The sequence below is a fragment of the Hyaena hyaena genome, unplaced genomic scaffold (assembly GCF_003009895.1).
Source record: "Hyaena hyaena isolate Hyena2069 unplaced genomic scaffold, ASM300989v1 scaffold_330, whole genome shotgun sequence".
NCBI lineage: Eukaryota > Metazoa > Chordata > Mammalia > Carnivora > Hyaenidae > Hyaena > Hyaena hyaena.
In genome coordinates this window covers 1,442,364-1,463,158 of record NW_024080961.1, presented here as the reverse complement: position 1 = coordinate 1,463,158, position 20,795 = coordinate 1,442,364, and the positions used below count along the sequence as shown (strand labels likewise).

General features: G+C 40.5%; 1 protein-coding gene across 2 annotated transcripts in view; it reads left to right on the top strand.

Annotated features, from left to right (window-relative positions):
* MAGI3 (membrane associated guanylate kinase, WW and PDZ domain containing 3) overlaps window positions 1–20,795 on the top strand; it is a 241,320-nt gene that overhangs the window by 125,652 nt on the left and 94,873 nt on the right. For both annotated transcript variants that reach the window (XM_039249087.1, XM_039249088.1), the window contains exon 2: window positions 18,849–18,965. In XM_039249087.1, the coding sequence (XP_039105018.1) occupies window positions 18,849–18,965 (117 nt within the window). The remainder of the gene's footprint in view (window positions 1–18,848; window positions 18,966–20,795) is intronic.

Genomic DNA, 20,795 nt, shown 5'->3' with positions numbered 1-20,795 from the left:
TATTTTTGTCTTCATAGTTATAAACAGTGTAGCTAAATATTTGTGTTTTGGCTTTTTCTAGTTTTATTGTTTTTAATTGTAAAAATAGTAACAGCGTTTACGGCAAAAATTTAAGGTACAATCACTGGATCTTATCACTAACAAGTATTTAATGTTTTGCTAATTTGTCTTATAAGATCTCATCTAAAATAATCATATCTGACTCTTTAAAAGCCCTTGATAATTAAGAATAATTTCTTTGGGTACCTGGGTGGCTCAGTCAGTTAAGCGTCTGATTTCGTCTTAGGTCATGATCTTGCGGTTTGTGGGTTCGAGCCTCATGTCCGCCCCTGTGCTCTGTGCTGACAGTTCAGAGCCTGCAGCCTGTGTCTCCCTCCCTCTCTGCCTCTCCCCCTCTCATACTCTGTCTCTCTCTCAAAAATAAATAAACATTAAAAAATTTTTAAAAAATTTCAGTGTTGGTTTTTGTCATCTGCTGATCCTTTTCTTAAATAGGATGGACAATCTTTTCAAGAGCACCAAAAATGGACTTGGTTTTAGTTTTAGATATAAAGTTTAACAAAGTGTATGTGAAATTTACTGAGGTTAAGGCACAAATGAATCATATTATTTGTTGGAAAGTAGTGAAACATTAATTCCAACTGTGTATATTATGAAAGTGCCTCAAATGTTGGTAACAAGATGATATACCCCGAGGATTTTGAGGAGCCGCAAAGAAGAATTGATGTTAGGATTGAACTTACCATAGACTTTTTCCAACCTAATTGTGATCAATTTATGTTTTTCTGTAAAGCAGTAATTTTTGACTTTTCACCGTGAAAAATAAGGTACTTTATGGATTGTGCCTGCTTCCAGTATTTATTGGTCTTGTTATGTTTCTTTGGTTTGTTTTCATCTTCATGTGTCACGTCACCTGTTTATTTTTTCATTACGGTAGCAGTAGGCTGTAGCTGTTGCCAGCAGCAGCTCTAAATTACAAGGTTACCTTCTACCTTCAGTCCTAGACTTCGGGGTTTCTCCTTTCATTCTTCCCTGAAGAAAAGATGGTTAGATGAAAAAAAAATTTTTTTAACCACCACCTCACAACTCTGAAAGATTCTTTGTTGCCAAGCAAATCGTGTCTTCTCTTTCACCAGGGAGTTGTCACTTTAAATCTTTCTTGATTTTGACTCTTTATTTTTTTTATTAAAAAAATTTTAATGTTTATATTTGGGGAGGGGGAGAGAGAGAGTGCAATAGCGGGAGGGGCAGAGAGAGAGGGAGACACAGAATCTGAGCGGTCAGCACAGAGCCTGACATGGGGCTGGAACTTGGAAACCGTGAGATCATGACCTGAGCCGAGATCGACGCTTAACTGACTGAGCCACCCAGGTGCCCCTTGATTTTGACTCTTTAAATATCCTTTCTTTTGGGAAGCTTAGAGTTCTCCCCACCCCAACAAATAACTAAAGGAATTTCAATTTGTGTCTTTTTGATGCTGCTACCGTTTGCTCTTCCTTGAGATAATGGTGACCCTTTCTATTACCAGTCTCATTCTTTTAAAGTTTTCAGGTTTTCAACTACACTCCTTGTTTATTAATTATTCTTTTTTCCCCCCTCTTTCAGGGACTCCTGTAATTTGAAGTTTGAGTTATAGCATTCTGCTATACGTCAGTGTATAAGCATTCACTTCCTGGTCTCGGTTCATTTCTTAGGTTCCGTGTATGTTTCTTGAGTCCGCCTCCATGTTCCCCAGTCCAGTTTTCAGCTGCACTCATTCTTCTGTTACTGCTTCTCGTGACGCTATTAATTGGTTTGTGGCAAAGTCCGTGCCCTTCAGCTATTCTCTTGTCTCTGCAGTCCACATTGTTGCCAGAATGACCTATCTAAAACACGTCCGGCTATGCTGTGCTCCCTTGGTAAAATTTTTAGTGACTTCTTCACTACAGAGTAATGTCCAGTGCTTTAGTACCCTAAGCAAAGCCTTCTGTTACCCGAGTGTCCCACCTGTGTCACCAGGTTTATAATCCACCGCCTCTCTGCTTTTTACCCCCCTTGCACTGGCTTGTTCTTTATCCCCATGCCTGGAATGCCCACCGTGCTCCCTTTCCAGTCCTCCCCATCCATCCCCCCGCCTAGGTAAACTGGCTCTCCCCATCAGAGACCATTACTTATTTTCTCTTGGCCGTACACTCTTGCGCACCCTACATATGTCTCTTAGCTGAGATTTGTTTATCCTGGTCTGTGATACCTCAACACCAAGGCAGGTACTACCTTGTGATTTTTACAGCCTCAACACGAGCACAGTGCTTGGCGTTTTCTTTTATCAGCCTCCTATCTTTCAGGTTTATCTGCTTTAAGGGAGAGGCTGACCTCTCTCATATCTTTCTATTTTTTTTCTTTGTTAAGGGAAATATTTTTATTGTAGTTGGGCTATCTAGTTGTTTCTCTCCTGTCTGTTTTCCCTGTAATTTATTAATCTTTAAGATGTGGTTTTACAGTAGTAACTGGTCCTAAATCACGATATCATATTCAGCCTCAGGGTCAGGGTTCAGAAACCAGTTCTGTGAGTGACTTGTTAAACACCCAGTCACCCTGTTCGTTTCAGTAACCAGATCGCAGGCATAGGTCAGTCAGAACTAACTTCTCTAGCCTAATTGTTTGGTCTCGAGCCTGGAGTGGTGCTCCAACTTGGACAATGTGTTTCTACTTATGCAGCCCTGAAATTTGAAAGCCAGCTGTACTCAGCCAGGGTGGCCTTCCTCTTCTGTTTTTATTGTGTACCTCCAAGATTATATTGTGCTCTAATTCTTACACACTTAAGAAAAGGGAGGGGGGACTATATAGACTTCTAAAAAATGGTATGCTGTCGGGGTTTTAAAATTACCCTCTCAAACAACATAGAAAATGACAAAGATGAGGGTAAAAATCATTTAACATCTCACCGTTCAGATGTGAGCACATCTTAGAATATAGTTTTACATACAGACACAAAGTGTGTACCTGGCTCCTAAGTGACCCCTTGCACCGAATGCTGTCCTGCAGCTTCCTCTTTGGTACTCAGCAGTGTGGTTGGATTCCATTGTATGTCAGTGTTTGCAGATGTGCTTCATCGTTTTGGATTTACTCACTGGTTCCGTGTAGTTGGACTTCTCAATTCCTTGTAGATAAGGCTGCAGTGAGCACTCATCTTGTACTTTTGTTTACTTTTATGTGGGAACTGAGCTTTAATAGAGCCCTTCTCTCAAAGGTGCATAGATACGTGTTACGGTTATTGCCGTAATGCTTTTGAGAAAGGTCGCAGCAACTTCCCCATTAGTAGTGCCTGGAATTCTTATTGCCCCACACCTGAACCAAGGCCACATGTTTCCCAGTTAATGCCTGTGCGCTGAAGACTCCCAGTTTACAGCTCTCAATTCAGATGCCTTGATATTTCCACATGGTGTCCCTCTCAGTATCATCTCAAATAACATGTAACCTAATCCCTTGCTTCAGTTCCCAAAACTGTTCCTTCCCCTCTCCACTTATTTTTTTTAATTGAACTCAAATTTACCTGATGATTCAATTGAGAAACCTGAAGTGATCTTTTTTTTTGTCTCTTTTTCCTTGACTCTTCCCATCAAATAGATTGCCAAGGCTTATGGGTTCTATTCACAAGATCACATAAACCCAAATATTAGGAGACCCTGGAGTTCAGCTATCCCATGGTTTTTAAAAAAAAACACTTTAAAAAATATCCTTTGGTTAGGCAATATGAATCTAAACTTTTAGGGCTAGAATTAAATTTCTACTTTTAATGCCTAGTTTAGTTATATATATGATATACATAATACATATACATATTATATATATGTTTATTTTTGAGAGAGAGAGCGAGAGATGGACATACAGAACATGAGGTTGGAGGAGCAGAGAGAGAAGGAAACAGAATGTGAAGCAGGCTCCAGGCTCTGAGGTGTCAGCGCAGAGCCCAGCGCAGGGCTTGAACTCATGAACCGCGATCATGACCTGAGCCAAAGTCGGATGCTTAACTGACTGAGCCACCTGGGCGCCCCTAGTTATATACATTTAAAACTTAGAAATGCTTTTCCTACTATTTCATGTAAAAATTGTGTTCCTGCTCTTCACCATACATTCTGAGTATTTTGTCAGCACAGGGATGAGTCATCTAACATAGTTTTCCTGCTTGAGATACTGTGTTTTTAAAATCCATGTAGAATACTGTCCCAGCCACAAGTAGACGCAGGGTAGAATTTTTTCCCTCACTTTTGCTGTTGGCTCATATTCATGATCTCATAACCTAAGCATGGGCTGAGTCACTTTTTTTCAAGTGATCTTTGAAAGATTTCTTGCCAGTAACCTCTACCACATGCAACTGTGAGGTAATACCCCAAGGAGTAATTACTAAATCTTCTCACTTGATTTCCCCCCTTTTGTCCTTCCCCACGTCCCTCCTCTCTTAGCATTTGTATTAGATTCTCTCTGGAAACAGTTGTTCTGGCTAACATGTCTTCTCCAGACAAAACTTTGTACTTTTTTTTTTTTTTTTTAAAATAAGATACTGTGTAGATTTTCTGTAATCTGAGACTTTGCAAGGTTCAAATAGAAGACAACTTCTTCTAGGTATAGGGTCTGGTATTGGAAAACTCTCCATATGTGTGGGTATAGACGGTGAATCTCCAATCCATCTGCTCTTCTCCACTTGATCTAAATCATCTGTCACCTGGACAGTGACCCTCACCTTTTACCTGCATGCCCCGTACCTATTTTTGGCTCCTTCCCCTGTATACCATCCAGTTACTTTTTAATATGACAGTCCGCTCTTATTTCTCCGCTTAAGGCCCATCGGTGCTATTTCCTTAGCACCTCTCCTATGTTCCTGGGTTCCTCTCCGGCTTGATGTAGAAGCATCTGTCCTCTGTAGCGTCAGATGTCTGGTGAGATGTAGGAGGTAGGGAGGGAGCCAGAGCAAAGGGCAGCTACATTTTGGGAACTTTATCACTGTTTCTGTCTGAACTTTCTGCTTCCTGCTCGAAGGAAGGGGGAGCAGCAGCTCTTACATGGTGTGTTTTGGAGATCAACACATATCCTTCCACTCCCAAAGTCACGCTGGGCTGCAGCTCTGCCGCCTCCTGCCATCACACCTCCTGCTTAAGACCCTAGGACAAAAGAAAAATGGCCACACTTGGCCCACACGATCTTCCTTCAGCCCTGTGAGGAGAGCCCGTGCCAGCTGTGGGTGTTGTTGGGGGCCCTTCTGAATGTTTTCTGCTCGGAGTCTATAGAATGTGTTGTGCTCACAAGCTAAGAGCCTTGCATATCAGCTTCTGGTATTTTCTCAGTGTAGTCCAAATTGTTTTGTATCCTTTAAAGTGAATGTCAAATGGACAGAAATTCACTTTCCCTCCCCTTTTTTTAGATTAATTTTTATCTAGCGCCTTTCTAGTTTCTTTTTTATAGCTCCATAGCTTTCATTCTCATGGATATCCATAGTTTATTCAACTTACAATTAATTCTAGTATAATTAGTTTCAGGTTTACAATATAGTGTTTTTTCCTTCCAATTTTGATTATTCCTCATTTTGTTCTGTATTAGAGTTTTTCTTTTTTTTTTTTTAATTATTTTTTAATGTTTATTTATTTATTTCTAGGAGAGAGAGAGACAGCGTGAGCAGGGAGGGTCAGAGAGAGAGGGAGTCACAGACTCTGAAAGAGGCTCCAGGCTCTGAGCTGGCAGTCAGCACAGAGCCCGACGCGAGGCTCAAACCCACGAACCGCAAGATCATGACCTAAGCGAAAGTCGGACACTTAACCGACTGAGCCACCCAGGCGCCCCCTGGAGTTTTTCTTTTTTAAAAGTGACTTCTATTGACATGGCCCAGAAGACTCTCTTTTAGTACTTAAACCAAAAATCGGGGCTAGCAAGCTAAATGATGACATTCAGTACCCTTGATTGTGGTTCTTACAGTGCAGTTTCTTAATTCTGACAAATTGATGTTGGAATTTATAGAAATTCCATTGTCTTTTGGAATAAAATTCTTGCCATTGGTTTAGTTTAGGGGTACTGATTTCTGTCTTCTTTCTTTCCTTCCTATCCTTCAATGGGAAATGGAAGACTGGAGATCTTCTGACGCTTCATTTATGTTGACCTTTTCTGGAAGGTCCTGATTCACTCAGCCTTACAGGTAGGGTGAGTGGGGGTGAGGAGTTTTAGTGAAGAAATATGAATAGAGGGATACATGTAGAAGTGGCCATTTATCCCGAAAAATGTTTCTTTGGAATTTTGACGTTTTTCATAACCATGTTTTGTGAGGGTCACTTTAAAAATCTTTTAGCAAACCATGAGAGACTCTTGAATACTGAGAACTAACTGAGGGCTAATGGGGGTGGGGTGAGGGAAACGGGGGTGATGGACACGGAGGAGGGCACTTGTTGGGATGAGCACTGGGTGTTATATGGAAACCAACTTGACAATAAACTATGAAAGAAAATAAATAAATAAAATAAAAATCCTTTAAACTATATTACTGGTCAAACATGGAGATTAGAGATGTAAATGGGAAATATTTCAATAATTTTGATTAATGAGTGTTGATTCTCGCCAGAGTCAGATCACTTGTGGTGTATACTAGAATTTGTAGGACCTTTAACCATCTACTTTAGGAAATATTCTAAGGATCAGTGTAAATTCCTATATTTAAAAGCAATCACAGGAAAAGAGGCTGTTGAATTGCTTTTTAAGTAGGGATTAATTCTTAGCCTACTCTCTGAATCCAGAGGTTGAGTTGTTTATATAATCATGTATCTGAAAACTACAATGTGAATTCTCTAAGGGTCACTGTTTTGGGTCTGCTGCTTCTAATCAAGTACATCTCTGTTCCCTTTCAGCTGTCTCTATCAGCTGTTGTAATGAAACTTTAGGAACAGATCTTCCGTCACAAGTCCGGGACATTCTGTTGAAGCACATACCTTTGATTTGCAAAGACTACTGAGTCCACTTATTCTGTTCTCAGGACAGAATGACAGGGCACAATAGATGGCTTTGTACCCTCTTGTCAAAAGGGTGAAGCATTAATACTATGATTCAGATATTGGTGTGCCAACCAGGCACTGGTTATCTGGTATTATGACAGGCTTGCTAATGATGCCTGACACCAGTGTCACAGAGAACAAATTGTAGATAGCCGCAGGACAGCACTTTTTACAAATAATGTTTTTCTTTAAGTACTCAATCTACATGATGCCATCAAATAAAGGCTTCAAAAAGAAAAGGACCCACTTTTGATGATTTATTCTTTATTTTTTCTTCTCTGTTCTCCTAGGAAGGTTCATTTTACTTTGCTCTTCCTGATACATGACTCCTTAAGGGAAAATTGTGAATTTGTTGAGTCTTTTCCAGAGTGATGACTTCTATATTACTTCTCAAAGGTAGATTTTAGTTCTATAGCTTGTTTATCAATTGAGTTTCAGTTAAATGCAACATGGTGAAAATAATGCTGATTAAAAACAAATGATTGGGGCGCCTGGGTGGCTCAGTCGGTTAAGCGTCTGACTTCGGCTCAGGTCATGATCTTGTGGTTCGTGGGTTCGAGCCCTGCGTCAGGCTCTGTGCTGACAGCCAGCTCAGAGCCTGGAGCCTGCTTCAGATTCTGTATCTCCCTCTCTCTCTCTCTCTGTCCCTCCCCTGCTGTCTCTCTCTCTCTCTAAGAAATAAATAAAAAAACATCAAAAAAATAAATAAAAATTATTAAAAAAATGATTAAGGGAAAATCTACACTAACAGTTTCAGCATTCACATAGAACTTTGGCACATTTTTTGTCATAATGGTCCCCTCGATCAGGCTTCCTTGTCCCTTGATGACCTTGGAAAGGCAGAGTTCTTAAAAATAGGGTCTCTACTTTCTAAAAATTTTTTCCTCATTATGGAGTAGGTTTTCACTGTGAAAATTTGAATATGCAAAAACCATGCAGAAAATAGATTTTAAAGAAAACATTTAAAAAATTACCCAACAGAGATGCCAGGGTGGCTCCGTCGGTTAAGCATCCAGCTTCAGCTGAGGTCACGGTCTCACAGTTTATAAGTTTGAGTCCCGCATCGGGCTCTGTGCTGACAGCTCAGAGCCTGGAACCTGCTTCAGATTCTGTGTCTCCCTCTCTCTCTGCCCCTCCCCCTCACACTCTGTCTCTTCCTCTTTCAAAAATAAACATTAAACAAATTAAAAATTACCTAATAATTAGACCCTGCAGTAATACTCATATTAAGTATTTAAGTATGAGTTTGTCTTAGATATGTCCCTTAGTTTTTTATTTTGCATATCCTGAGCTTGTTTGAATTTGAGGTCACAATGAATATCTGTGTCATGATATGCTTTGCCCATGTAAGCTATATCATGAGCATCTGACCACATTTGTATACTGAAAACATTATTTTTGTAACATTTTTTAAACCTTTATATATTTTGAGAGAGAGAGAGAGAGAGAGAGACAGAACGCACACCTGGGGAAGGGGCAGAGAGAAAGGGAGAGACAGAATCCCAAGCAGACTCCATGCTGTCTGTAGAGCCCAACCTGGGGCTCGAAATCACAAACCATAAGATCATGACCTGGGCCAAAACAAGGAGTCTTAGGCTTAACAGACTGAGCCACCCAGGTGCCTCCAAAAACATTATGTTTAATGATGCTGCTTACTGAAAGGATTTGTCTTTGAGAATTATAAGAAAAGTAGGTTTTCTGAGCTGTATTCCGTTTAAAAGTCTATCCGTGTAGCAGCCACAGTTTTTAAAGCGCCAGTTTGGTGTGTGGAAGAGAAGTATTGACTCAGCACTGTGCTAGGCATTGTGGAGGGTGGAGATGCATAGAACATAGTTCCTCACTTCCCACAGGCTTAAGCCCCAGTGAGGGAGGCCAAGTGTGCCCACTGTTCTGTAGCAAGACCCAGCAGGGGGGAGGGATGAAAGATGGGGCTTCTTCCTGCAGACTTCAGAGTTCTCCTTGGGTCTGGGCTTCAAAGAGCAGGTGCACAAGTGGCCAGTGCGCAGGCCCTTTGCTCTGACAGTGATTTATACGTGTAGACAACCCTGCGGGGTGCCAGCCAGAGCAGACAAAACCCGTACTGGTGGGGTGGAGGTTGGAAGGGAAGGGCAGGGCTTAACAGGACTGGTGTAGTTGCCTCGGGCCAAGAACACACAAAGGTACAGCAGCGTTTTCCCCTGGGGCACCAACTCTTTGACTTTAGAATTCAGATCCCTGGTCTTTGCTTACTTTAGAATTCAGATCCCTGGCCTTTGCTAGAATTCAGATCCCTGGCCTTTGCATCAGTTTTTTCGCTTTTTGTTTTTTAGAGAAATGCTTATTATTGAAAATATATCCTACACTGAAATACTTGCTTTAGTGAAACAAAAACCATAAAAACTTTTCAAAAAGACATGAGAATATGTTTTACTTATACATAATTTGAATATAATGAAGCAATTTCAATGCTGTATTAACATTGAATTCTACATGTAATGAGCAGTATTAGGCTTTTAGGAATTAATATATTTAGTTTGGTACAGTTCAGAGATGTTTTCAGATATACAGGCTCTGTAAACCAAAGAATTGTTTCTTTAGCCATGCGCTCAGTTCTTCCAATTGTAAATGCATTAAAAATAATAATACAGAAAGGAAGGAAGGTGGTGAGGAAGGAAGAAAGGAAGGGAAAAAAGGGAGAGAGAAAAGAAAACTTTCCGGGGTGTACAGGGCAAGAGTCGAGTGTGTACAGCAGACTTGACCTCAAACGGCCCACGATGTAGGGCCCAGGGCAGTGAGCTGAAATCTGACCCATGGAGTGATGAGGGCTGCTTCCAGGAAGCAGTGGAGAATGGACACTCCCATTCTAACAATATACTCTTTGCCATAATTCGTAATATAGGCAAAAAATGTGATTTCTGACCGAGAAAGACAAGTACTCTGTTCTCTTATTTGTGGAATCTAAGAAAGCCAGACTCCTAGAAATAGAGAGTAGAATGGTGGTTGCGGGGCGGCTGCTGGTAGGGGAAATGGAGAGATGTTGGCCAATGGGTATAAGCGCCCGGCAGTAAGATGGGTAAGTTCTGGGCAGCCGTAACTAACATGGTGACTGTAGCTGTTGTGACTGTACCTAACAGGGAAACGATAACTATTGGCACTGTGTTGTATTCTTGAAAGTTAAGAGGATAGATCTTAAATCTTACAACCACACAAACAAAACAACAATGGTAAGTATTCCCACATGGTGGGGGAGGGGGATGGGGACTGCAGGTGCTAAGTAACCTTATCATGTTATCCATTTCACATCACATATGTGTATCAGTTCATCACATTGTACACCTTAAACTTCCCTTGTTACATGTCAACATATCTCCATAAAGCTGGGAAAAAATAAACACTGAGTGTAACCTCTGTGAGCAGGAGGCTTTCTCCTGACTGGTGGGGTGGCAGGAGTATTCTGCAGAAAATGGCAGTTACTCCACCGTTTCAGTCTGTGTTCCTTCAAGCTGTATCTCGTGAGAGTACTGGACACGGGCCAGTTGTAAAAATGGAAATGGCTCAGGGATTCCAGAGTATTTCATGCTTTTCAGAGTTGGGACTAAGAATTTAATTATATAAATTATTTTAAAAATTCATTAAGGTCCTATTTGCCTGTAATGACAGAGGCCTAAAGAGTTACAGAGATCTAAGGGGCACCTGGATGGCTCAGTAGGTTAAGTGTCCAACTCTTGGTCTCGGCTCCGGTCATGATCTCATAGTTTGTGAGTTCAGTCCCCTCATTGGGCTCTGTGCTGGCAGTGTGGAACCTGCTGGGACTCACTCCCCCCCTCTCTCTGCCCCTCTCCTGCTTGCGCTTCCTCTATCTTAAAATAAATAAACTTAAAAAAAAAAAAAGATTTACAGATGGGTCTTCCAACTTTATAACCATGAATATGCTCTTATGGATTAGAAGACAGAACAGAAAAATGAGATGACATTTGAAGTATAGAATATAGAGGTGACCGGAAGGAACATGTCCGTAGTTGTTAGCTTATAACAGTTATTAAGGGCCTTGGTGTTAGATGTAAGTCAGTTGATGTTCTTATTGTTTGTAAGGTGCTCGTCAACTCACTGGCCCTGGAGCTCTTGTCTCAGCTTGTGTGAACTCTTCCTTAGTTTCTAAGAACCAGCTATACTGGATTTCTCTTAGTTCCTGTAAGCACTGTATCCCTTCCCAACTCGAGTGTCTTTGCATGTCCTACTCCCTCAACTCCATCCCACCCCCCACCTTTTTTTTGGCCCAGCGGGCTCCTGTTTATCTATCCTTCAGGTTTTAGCTCCAGTGTAATGTACTTAGGGACGTCTTCCCAGACTGCCCAGACTTGGCATCTAGGTTGGAGATTCCCACGGTGTTCTGTACTGATCTTTCATAATGCTCTTGTGTTTGAAACGCCTTCTTCTGGGGCGCCTCGCCGTTTGTGAGTTCAATCCCTGCATCAGGCTCCTCCTGTTGGTGCAGAGCCCTCTCCGAATCCCCTATCCCCCTCTCTTTGCCCCTCCAAATAAATAAACATGAAAAAAGAAATGAAAATAAATAAACTTAAAAAAAAAAAAAGCAATGTCTTCTTTAATGTTCATCTTCCCTGTGAAACTTCAAGTTTCATTGGGTGCCCACTCAGTGCATACTCATCTGTACAATAGCTGCAGCCCTTTCAAGGAAGGGTAGGCTCTTAGGAGAGAGTTCTCATCTGCTTGTACTCTTGTAAACTTCTACAAGAGAAGAGATTCATCAAAAGATACAGATAGATGGATAGGTATGGGGGAGGGGGCAGGCATTGTAGCACAGGGCTCCAGATTGACTGGGTTTGGATCCCAGGTTTGCTACATTTAATGACGTGACCTTGACCAAGTTGTTTAATCTCTTTATACCTCAGCTCCTTCTCTGTAAAGTGGAAGCCTCAAAGGTTTTCATGCAGAATGAATACACATGCCATGTAATATATAATAACATTTCTAAAATAACAGTCCTAGTGTTCTCTATTTCCCGTTCTCTTCTCATTCCTACATCTTCTCCCCCCTAGAGAGAGCCAGAAGGGCTTTGAGCTTTTTTCCTGCTTCGACTTGTTATCTCCAGTGTGCTAGAACACAGTAGATTTGAATGGTTAATTTAGCCTTATTTTGCATTTCAGGATAGCCAGATACCATTTTGTGATTCCATTTTAAAATGGTAATAACAGAATTTAAGGAATTAGCATATAAACTATAATTCTACTTTTAAAGACTTACAGCATGCTGCTTCAATTAAAATTTAGTATTTTGAGTGTCAAAATCAGTTTCATGATTTAAGAAACACAGTTTAGGAGAAAGTTGTATAGAGACTATTAAAAAGTGCTATATCAGGGGTGCCTGGGTGGCTCAGTCAGTCAAGCATCTGACTTCAGCTCAGGTCATGATCTCACGGTTCATGAGTTCAAGCCCCACATCAGGCTTTGCTCCTGGAGCCTGCTTCAGATTCTGCATCTCCCTCTCTCTCTGCCCCTCCCCTGTTCACATTCTGTCTATCTGTCTGTCTGCCTCTCTTTCTCTCTCTCTCTCTAAAATAAACATTTAAAAAAAATTTTAAGTGCTATGTTAGATGAGAATTCTCTTCTAAAATTTCATGTATGCGAGGATAGAGAGGATCAAATAAAAAATTAAAAATTCAAAAATAAACTGATTCACTCCTTCTGTACGCTACATATGGGTACTAAATGTATAAAAAACAAACCAAGGCTTGGCTTTCAGCTGACCAACTTCTATGTTTAACAACTGTATAAAATAATTTTGAATGATTTCTTTGTCCTAAAATATATTTTACTATGAAATATGTAGGTTGACTTTCTAGAAAAGTCTTGTTCAAATACCATTTGCAGTTTCACAAACAGAAAGACTACTACCCTTTGATTTATTATGTTGTAGGAGTACCTTTCCTTAACCAAGCAACTGATTTGGAGTTAAGCTTATATAGATCTTCTTACCACTTTCATGGAACTCTTTCTACTGTAGAGCTCGCAAGGTGGAAGGAGCCATAAAATACACTGCCAGGTCTAATGGGAAAGGACTAAGGGTAATGGCTGACTGGGGGAAAGTCACTAGGCTGTCATACAGTCACCATCGTAAGGAAGAGAACCAGGATGTGGTTATGCTCATACTTTTTGCCTTTGAGGAAAACAGATTTTTAAAAGTTTATAGCATCTCTCGGTGTGGTTCCAAGACTAGAGATTTCTAAAAGAAGTTACGTGAGGAATTCTTATGGGTACACAGAATGCTCTGAGCAGCTCACAGTTTTTAGAAGATGTATATGATTGGGGCACTGGGTGGCTGTGGACTTGATTTCAGCTCAGGTCATGATCTCATGGTTCGGGAGATCAAGCCCCACGTAGGCCTCCATGCTGACAGTACACAGAGCCTGCTTCTGATTCTTTCTCTCCCTTCCTCTGTGCCCCTCCCCTGCTCATGCTTACTCTCTCAAAATAAATAAAAATAATTCTTAAAAGCTGTTATGATTGACAAAAGGAAGAAGCACATAATCACATTAATACCGAGCTAAGTAGATTGTAAGAAATGAGCATTTAAGAATTTTCTTTTCTAACAGGCCAGAGCTCAAAAGGAGCTAAGATACTTGAGAGCGCAAAACGCTCTTCAGGTTGTGTGGGGGCAAGAGCAGCAGCAAGGAGAAAGGAGTTGGGCTCGCCATCGGCAGAGGTTGTCAGTGTTAGCTGTTTGCAGGTGGAAATCACGCGTTTATCCTTCTTTGCTTCCATAATCTTGAGCTAGCAGAATTACTTTCCCAATAGTACAGGCCAAACAAACAGCCTGAAATGGAGGAAATTAAATTTCAAAAAATGAGGAGGTAGTAACGGTTTCATTCACTTTAAATGAATGTACATTTTCAAAACTCAACTGACTCGCCTCCCGGGGGCTGAAGGCACTAAAGACTTTTATCTCCAGGTTATTGTCAGTATTCCTTATGAAATCATGGGGATGGAGAAAGTACTAGGGGACGGAAGTGGCAAATGTGCCAGTTTCCAAAAAGGCATGGAGCAGATTGTGAAAAGTCAAGTCCGCTTCCTTAACCTGAGACTGTGGCTAAATTTGAAGAGATTGAAAAAATATAAAAATTTTGTAAGTGTTTAGAAAAGAACAGCATGATAAGCGTGAATCAGCGTGAATCTATAAGAACAAGATGTGCCGCCCCAGTGTCGTTCCCCTCCCCCACCATGCTGTAATGACTGCAGGAGCAGTCGTGTAATATCTTGACTTTAGCAAGTGGTTGGCCAAGTCTCTGAGACTATCCTTATGGAAAAGGCAGTGCAATTTTGACAATTTGATTGATTTACGGCTGGTTGCATGGCCACACCCACGCTGGCATACCCTAGGGCTTGTCTAACCCATGTCTCTCTACGCGGATTCCTCAGAGAGAATTGCTAGTGAATATTAATTTGAATATATTAAGAAAGTATAGATTTATAGTTAGGAGTTCTTTTGACTAAGGATTTGTATGTTGCAACTTGAGTGCCTGGATTTATTCTTATGATTGACATTTCGGTTACAGACTTTTCTGCACCTGAGCTGTATTGGTAAGATATATAGATCTATTTTTAAGTTTCATGAATAAACTTATAAATCACTTAGAAGTCAGGGAATAATCTTTTCTTTTCTTTTATAGCTTATTGTCAAGTTGGTTTCCACATAACACCCAGTGCTCATCCCAACAAGTACCCTCCTCCATGCCCATCCCCCTTTCCCCTCTCCCCCACTCCCATCAGCCCTCAGTTCTCAGTCTTCAAGAGTCTCTCGGGGCACCTGGGTGGCTCAGTTGGTTAAGCGCCTGACTTTGGCTCAGGTCATGATTTCGCGGTTCGTGGGTTCAAGCCCAACGTCGGGCTCTGTGCTGACATCTGGCTCAGAACCTGTTTCAGATTCTGTGTCTCTCTCTCTCTCTGACCCTCCCCCTCTCATGTTCTGTCTCTCTCTCTGTCTCAAAAATAAACTATAAAAAAACTTTTTAATTAAAATAATAAAGAGTCTCTCATGGTTGCCTCCCTTCCTCTCCCCAACTATTTTTTCCCCTTCCCCTCCCCCATGGTCCTCCGTTAAGTTTCTCCTGTTCCACATATGAGTGAAAACATATGGTAGCTGTCCTTCTCTGCCTGACTTATTTCACTCAACATAACACCCTTGAGTTCCATCCACGTTGCTACAAATGGCCAGGTTTCATTCTTTCTCATTGCCTTGGAGTATTAAGTCAGGGAATAGTTTTAACACTTAAAGGCTGCCTGGGTGGGAGGCTAAATTATGAAGAATCTTTTCTCTTACTTGTTTAGTGACAACTGTATTAACCCCAAGTAAACGTTTTTCATACCCTTGAAATGTCAAGTTTCTCTGAAACTCTGCCTAAATAAAAGAAGTTTATATACAACTTGATAATATAGTTATACTCAGTCAGTGTTTCTGGGAGTTTATGTTTCTGTTGGCCTTCCAGTAATTCCAGAGTCATCTGCCTACTTAGGATATTTGTGCCTTTTTAAAAATTTTAAACAAAACAAAACAAATTGCCTGGAATATGATCCAAGAGAGAACCATAATATTCTGTCCCCTTACAGATGTTCTTTTGGTTTCTTGAGGCAAGGAAGTCCCTGATGACCACTACATCCAATATATTTTACTATTAATTATTAATCCTAAAGAAAGCCAACCCATATAAGTTATTAATCTTTTAAAATTGACATTTCAGTGATGTTTGTATTATTTTGTCTCCAACTTTGAAGGTGGATGGTTTTTTGAATGACTTGCACATTTTAAATGAAAGATCACATTTATGAAACTGTCCCTCACCCTTTTCTTTGTAACTATTCATCTCCGTGTTGAGTCCAGAATCTCAGCAGGGGTTGCAGGTGATAATTGAGAGTGCAGCTCTAGCCCTGATATTCCTGGGTATGATTCTTGGAATCTAGTTCTTTCTGCTCTCCCTGGCCTGTCAGTCTAAGATTTTGTAGGCCCTTGAAACAGAAAATGAGGTGTTTTAACTTCATATCCACCTTAAGAAACCCCTGTGTGCTGTAACTCGTGGTCTGTGATATTTATTATGACTCTTTCATCATCTCTGATGTTTTTAAATGTTTTATTTATTTCTGAGAGAGAGGGAGAGGCAGCGTGAGCAGGGGAGGGTCAGAAAAAGAGAGTGAGACAAAGATTCCGAGGCAGACTCCAGGCTCTGAGCTAGCTGTCAGCATAAAGCTGGATGTGGTACCTGAACCCATGAACCGTAAGATCATTACCTGAGCTGCAGTCGGACACTTAACCGACTGAGCCACCCAGGCGCCCCTCATCATCTCTAATTTAATGGTTGTTATTTTAATTGGAGTAAAAATCCAATCTGAGGGGTGCTTAGGTGGCTCAGTCAATTAAGTGTCCGACTTCGGCTCAGGTCATGATCTCACGGTTCATGGGTTTGAGCCCTGCTTGCGACTCTGGGCTGACAGGTCAGAGCCTGGAGCCTGCTTCAGATTCTGTGTCTCCCTCTCTCTCTGCCCCTCCCCTGCTCGTTCTCTGTCTCTCAAAATAAAGACATAAAAAAATTTTTTTTTAAAAATCCAATCTGAACCCCTAGCATTTTATACTTACCTCTGTGCGCTCTACCATATGGTACAGAAAAGTTTCAAATTAAAAAACAACAACAACAAAACCTTGAGTTAAGAAGTATTGACTCAGATGGTCTGTTTGAATCACACAGGCATTATCCTTTATGCAAAGAGAATATATTCATGAAAGTATGTTGGATAGCAGGTTTTTAGATATTGGAGCCTGTACTATATTCTCTTAAATGGAAAAAAAACAATGATGCATTCTCTCTCAATTCATTAACTCTAAATGTCTGCAAATATCACAAAGACTTTTCAGCACATATATGACAATCCATCAAAGCTTTTGTACAATATTTATTACAAGGCATTTGGAACACACCTTGCCTATTTTTTAAAGTACTTAATAAACTCATCATTAGGTAGGGTTTTGTTCAATAAGAAGTGAGACTGTACAGTATTGATTATGAATTCGGTTTTTCACCCACCCGGCAATGAGCAAGTGCTGTGATACAAATAAGAAACGGCAGTACATGATTCCGTTGGAATGGAACTCGGGTTGGTGGAGCTCCTGAGTGCCCAGCAGAAGCCCCTTCTGGGAGCAGGGAGTCTTCTGCGTTATCCCTGTAAATATCTTCCAGGCTTTCCTCTTTGATCGCAGATGTGTCTCTCTTCCTCAGCAGGCAAAACAGGGGCTTTTTGGTTTGTGTTTATTAGTTTAGGATCCGAATGTTGTTTCTATTCTTGAGCAGCACCCTGGTTTCCTGCTTATATTAACACCCTCTCTTTTGGTTTTGCTTGTTTGTACCTGTGAGAAAAGACCAAAAAGGGGAGGATTAGAAATGCTCCATTATGGAATAAGAGTTAAAAGAATGAACTGATCTGCAGTAACCTTTTGGCTTATCTAACCTCATCATAATTAAGCTGTTCCAAATAGACAAAGAGTGTATTTGAATCACCTAGTCATTTCTTACTCAGTACAGCAATCCATTTTGTTTTAGCAGTGCTCTTTCGTAATCATGGGAAGCCTTATCTAATGGACAGTGTTTGGATTGCTTTTATTTTCATTTCAAGTTCAACCTTTACTATAAATTCACTGCAGTCAGATCTCTGCAGTCATACAGTTTTCTGCTTCACATTTCTCAGAGACCTCCAATAATCCTTTTTTAAAAAAAGTCTCCTATTTTCCCTACAAATAAGGGGAAACAATCTTTTATTCTCTTATTTATTCAAATTGTATCTAAGAGTCAGGTGAGGGGACAGAAAATGCCCGTTCAGATAGGCAGAAGGCTCTGAGGCAGAGCCCATTTGGCTGACCAACACAGGTGGACGCATGGTTGGTGTAGACGCTGGCGTGAACAGGTCGGGGTCAGAGATGGCTGAAGCTAGAACATGTGGAAATTTGGATTTTTTTATTGCAAATGCGATAAGAAGTCATTGGGGGTGGGGTAGCTAAACAAACCGGTGATTTTCTGGTTTATGTTTGAAATCTCACTCTGGCAGCCATGCGAATGGTGGGAACCAGAAGGAGGCAAGAATGGATGTAGGGAGACTGTAGAAGGCTGTTACAGCATTCCAGATGGGAAATGACGCTGGCTTAGATTAGGGTGGAGGTGATGGGAATGGAGAGAAGTGGGCAGTAGGGATATGTTTGGAGGTGGAATTGACAGAAGTTGCTAATGGAGTGGATCTGGGGCATAGATGTGAAAAGGAGAAACCAGAAACTTCTGATGACTTCTAGCTTTTGGGTTTCTTCTACTAGGTTGACGGTGCTATAATTTGCTAAGACAAGGAAAACTAGCATAGAGGACATGTTGGGAGAGGGTGGAATTAAGAGTTCTGTTTTGAGGTGAAGATTTGAGGTGTTTATTTGACTTTCAAATATATCTGCAATATAATGAATTAGTTTGATGGCTTTGGAGCTGGGTGGATATAGGTCAGGGATGGAGACATAAGGACCTAGAAGTTACCAGTATGTAGATGGTATTTAAACTCAAAGATGGAACTTACCTTGGGCATTTGTCATATTCTCTGACCTATACCTTTTCCCTCCCCTACTACTGTAGAATTACGCCCACATTGTATATTACATGTATGTATGTTATATTACTATAATTTGTTTTTAATGAAACAATGTTTTTAGCAAAATACTCTGGTTTCATTTTCCTGTTTACAGCTAAAAGCTTTAAGGGTATTTAGTCACTAGCATCAATATCTAACTGGAGATCTAACAGTAAAGTTTTTTTTTTTTTTTTTGTAGGTAAAGTCATTAATAAAGATTTGCGACATTACCTGAGTCTTCAGTTTCAGAAAGGATCCATTGACCACAAATTGCAGCAAGTGATCAGAGATAATCTCTACTTGAGAACCATTCCATGTAAGTATGAGATTGAATAAAAAAGAAAGGAGGCCAGCACATCATTATTTAATTAATCAAACACATAGAAATGATTCAGTAGAGTGTCTTATGAAACTGGGAAGATTAAGTTGGGACACTAGATTGAAACAAATATTGGATAAGGGGAAACATTTTCAGAGGACGTGCAGGGCTTTTGTTTCTAGAGTAGAAAAGCTAGAAGATTCTATGTTGTAACTTCGAAAACATCACCTAGGCTTTAAGAGTTTAGGAATAACACAGGTACATTTTGCTAACCAGATTTTCTTTTATGAATCAGTCCCTAGAGTTTATCAGTAAGAAGACTTTTTTTGCTCTCAATGCCTTGTACACTGAGAATAAGCATTTTTGTATTAATTATTAGGACATTACTAACTTTTAAGATCTGCCCCTCAAAGAAAAGAGGTAGCATGCTCACTCATCTTTGTGTTGATTTATTTTAAATTTTTATCTAGATGTTTGTATATCTATTCCAATTGCCATAGTATTCATAGGACCTGGTTTTGTTATAATGATGTGTGTGTGTGTGTGTGTGTGTGTGTGTTTTGATCCCATAACAAGAAATCACGTATGCTTACATTTTGGTTTTAGTGCAAGTTGAGGAAGAGTATAGGCAGTAAACAATAAAAAGGCATAAAAAGATGTTCCATTGTGTTTTCATTTTCAATATATTTGTAACTCCTTGTAGATAGTAGCTCTTTTAATGGCTCTGAAATTTATTTTTTTCTTGTTACTTACTCTTACGCAGTGCCCAGTCCATCACCAAGCCTTCCTAGTCACATTCCTTCAATATCGATCCTCTGTGCTACCTTAGACCCTCACCCTTTCTTGCTTGGACTTTTTTTTTTTTTTTTTTTTTTAACAACAAATAGTATTATGTAGGGGCAAAGAGCTAGATAAAAATTTTGATCCTTGAACAAGTTACTTTAATTTTCCTGAACCCCAGAATCTCCATATATAAAATGTGAGTAACAAGAGATACAGTTATTACAATTAAAATGAGAACATGAATGCAAACCACCTGTCCTGGAGTAGGCTCTCGGCGTCTATCCCCTTCCCCATTCTAACTGCAGCCCTGCTTCCACCCACATCCCCTCTGCCCTGTCTGTCTTTAAAGTGCACGCCTGGGGGCGCCTGGGTGGCTCAGTCAGTTAAGCGTCCGACTTCGACTCAGGTCATGATCTCATAGTTCATGGGTTCGAGCCCCGTGTCGGGCTCTGTGCTGAAAACGAGCTCAGAGCCTGGAGCCTATTTTAGATTCTGTGTCTCCCTCTCTTTCTCTGACCCTCCTCTGCTCATGGTGTCATTAAAAAAAAAAAAAATGTGAAAGTGCACGTCCGACTGCTGTCCATCTACAGTTTATCCTTCAAAATCTCTCAGTACAAATCCAGGCTCTTTAACCTGGTCTAAACTTTTGTGTTTTTAAAAAAATTTTTTTAACGTTTTTTTTATTTCTGAGACAGAGAGAGAGAGAGGGAAGGAGGCAGCATGAGCAGGGAAGGGTCAGAGAGAGGGAGACACAGAATCTGAAGCAGGCTCTAGGCTCTGAGCTGTCAGCACAGAGCCCGATGCGGGGCTTGAACCCACGAACTATGAGATGACCTGAGCCAAAGTCAGATGCTTAACCAACTGAGCCACCCATGCACCCCTGTGTTTTGTTTTTAAATCCAACTCCTTATCTATGATTCCCTCCTAGAAACCTGCATTGTCAGATTTCAGAATTGCAGCTCCTGCCTTTTTTCTTTGCATTTGCCTAGTATATCTTTGTCTTTTTATTCTTCCATCTTTCTGAAACTCTTCCTTGTACAAATA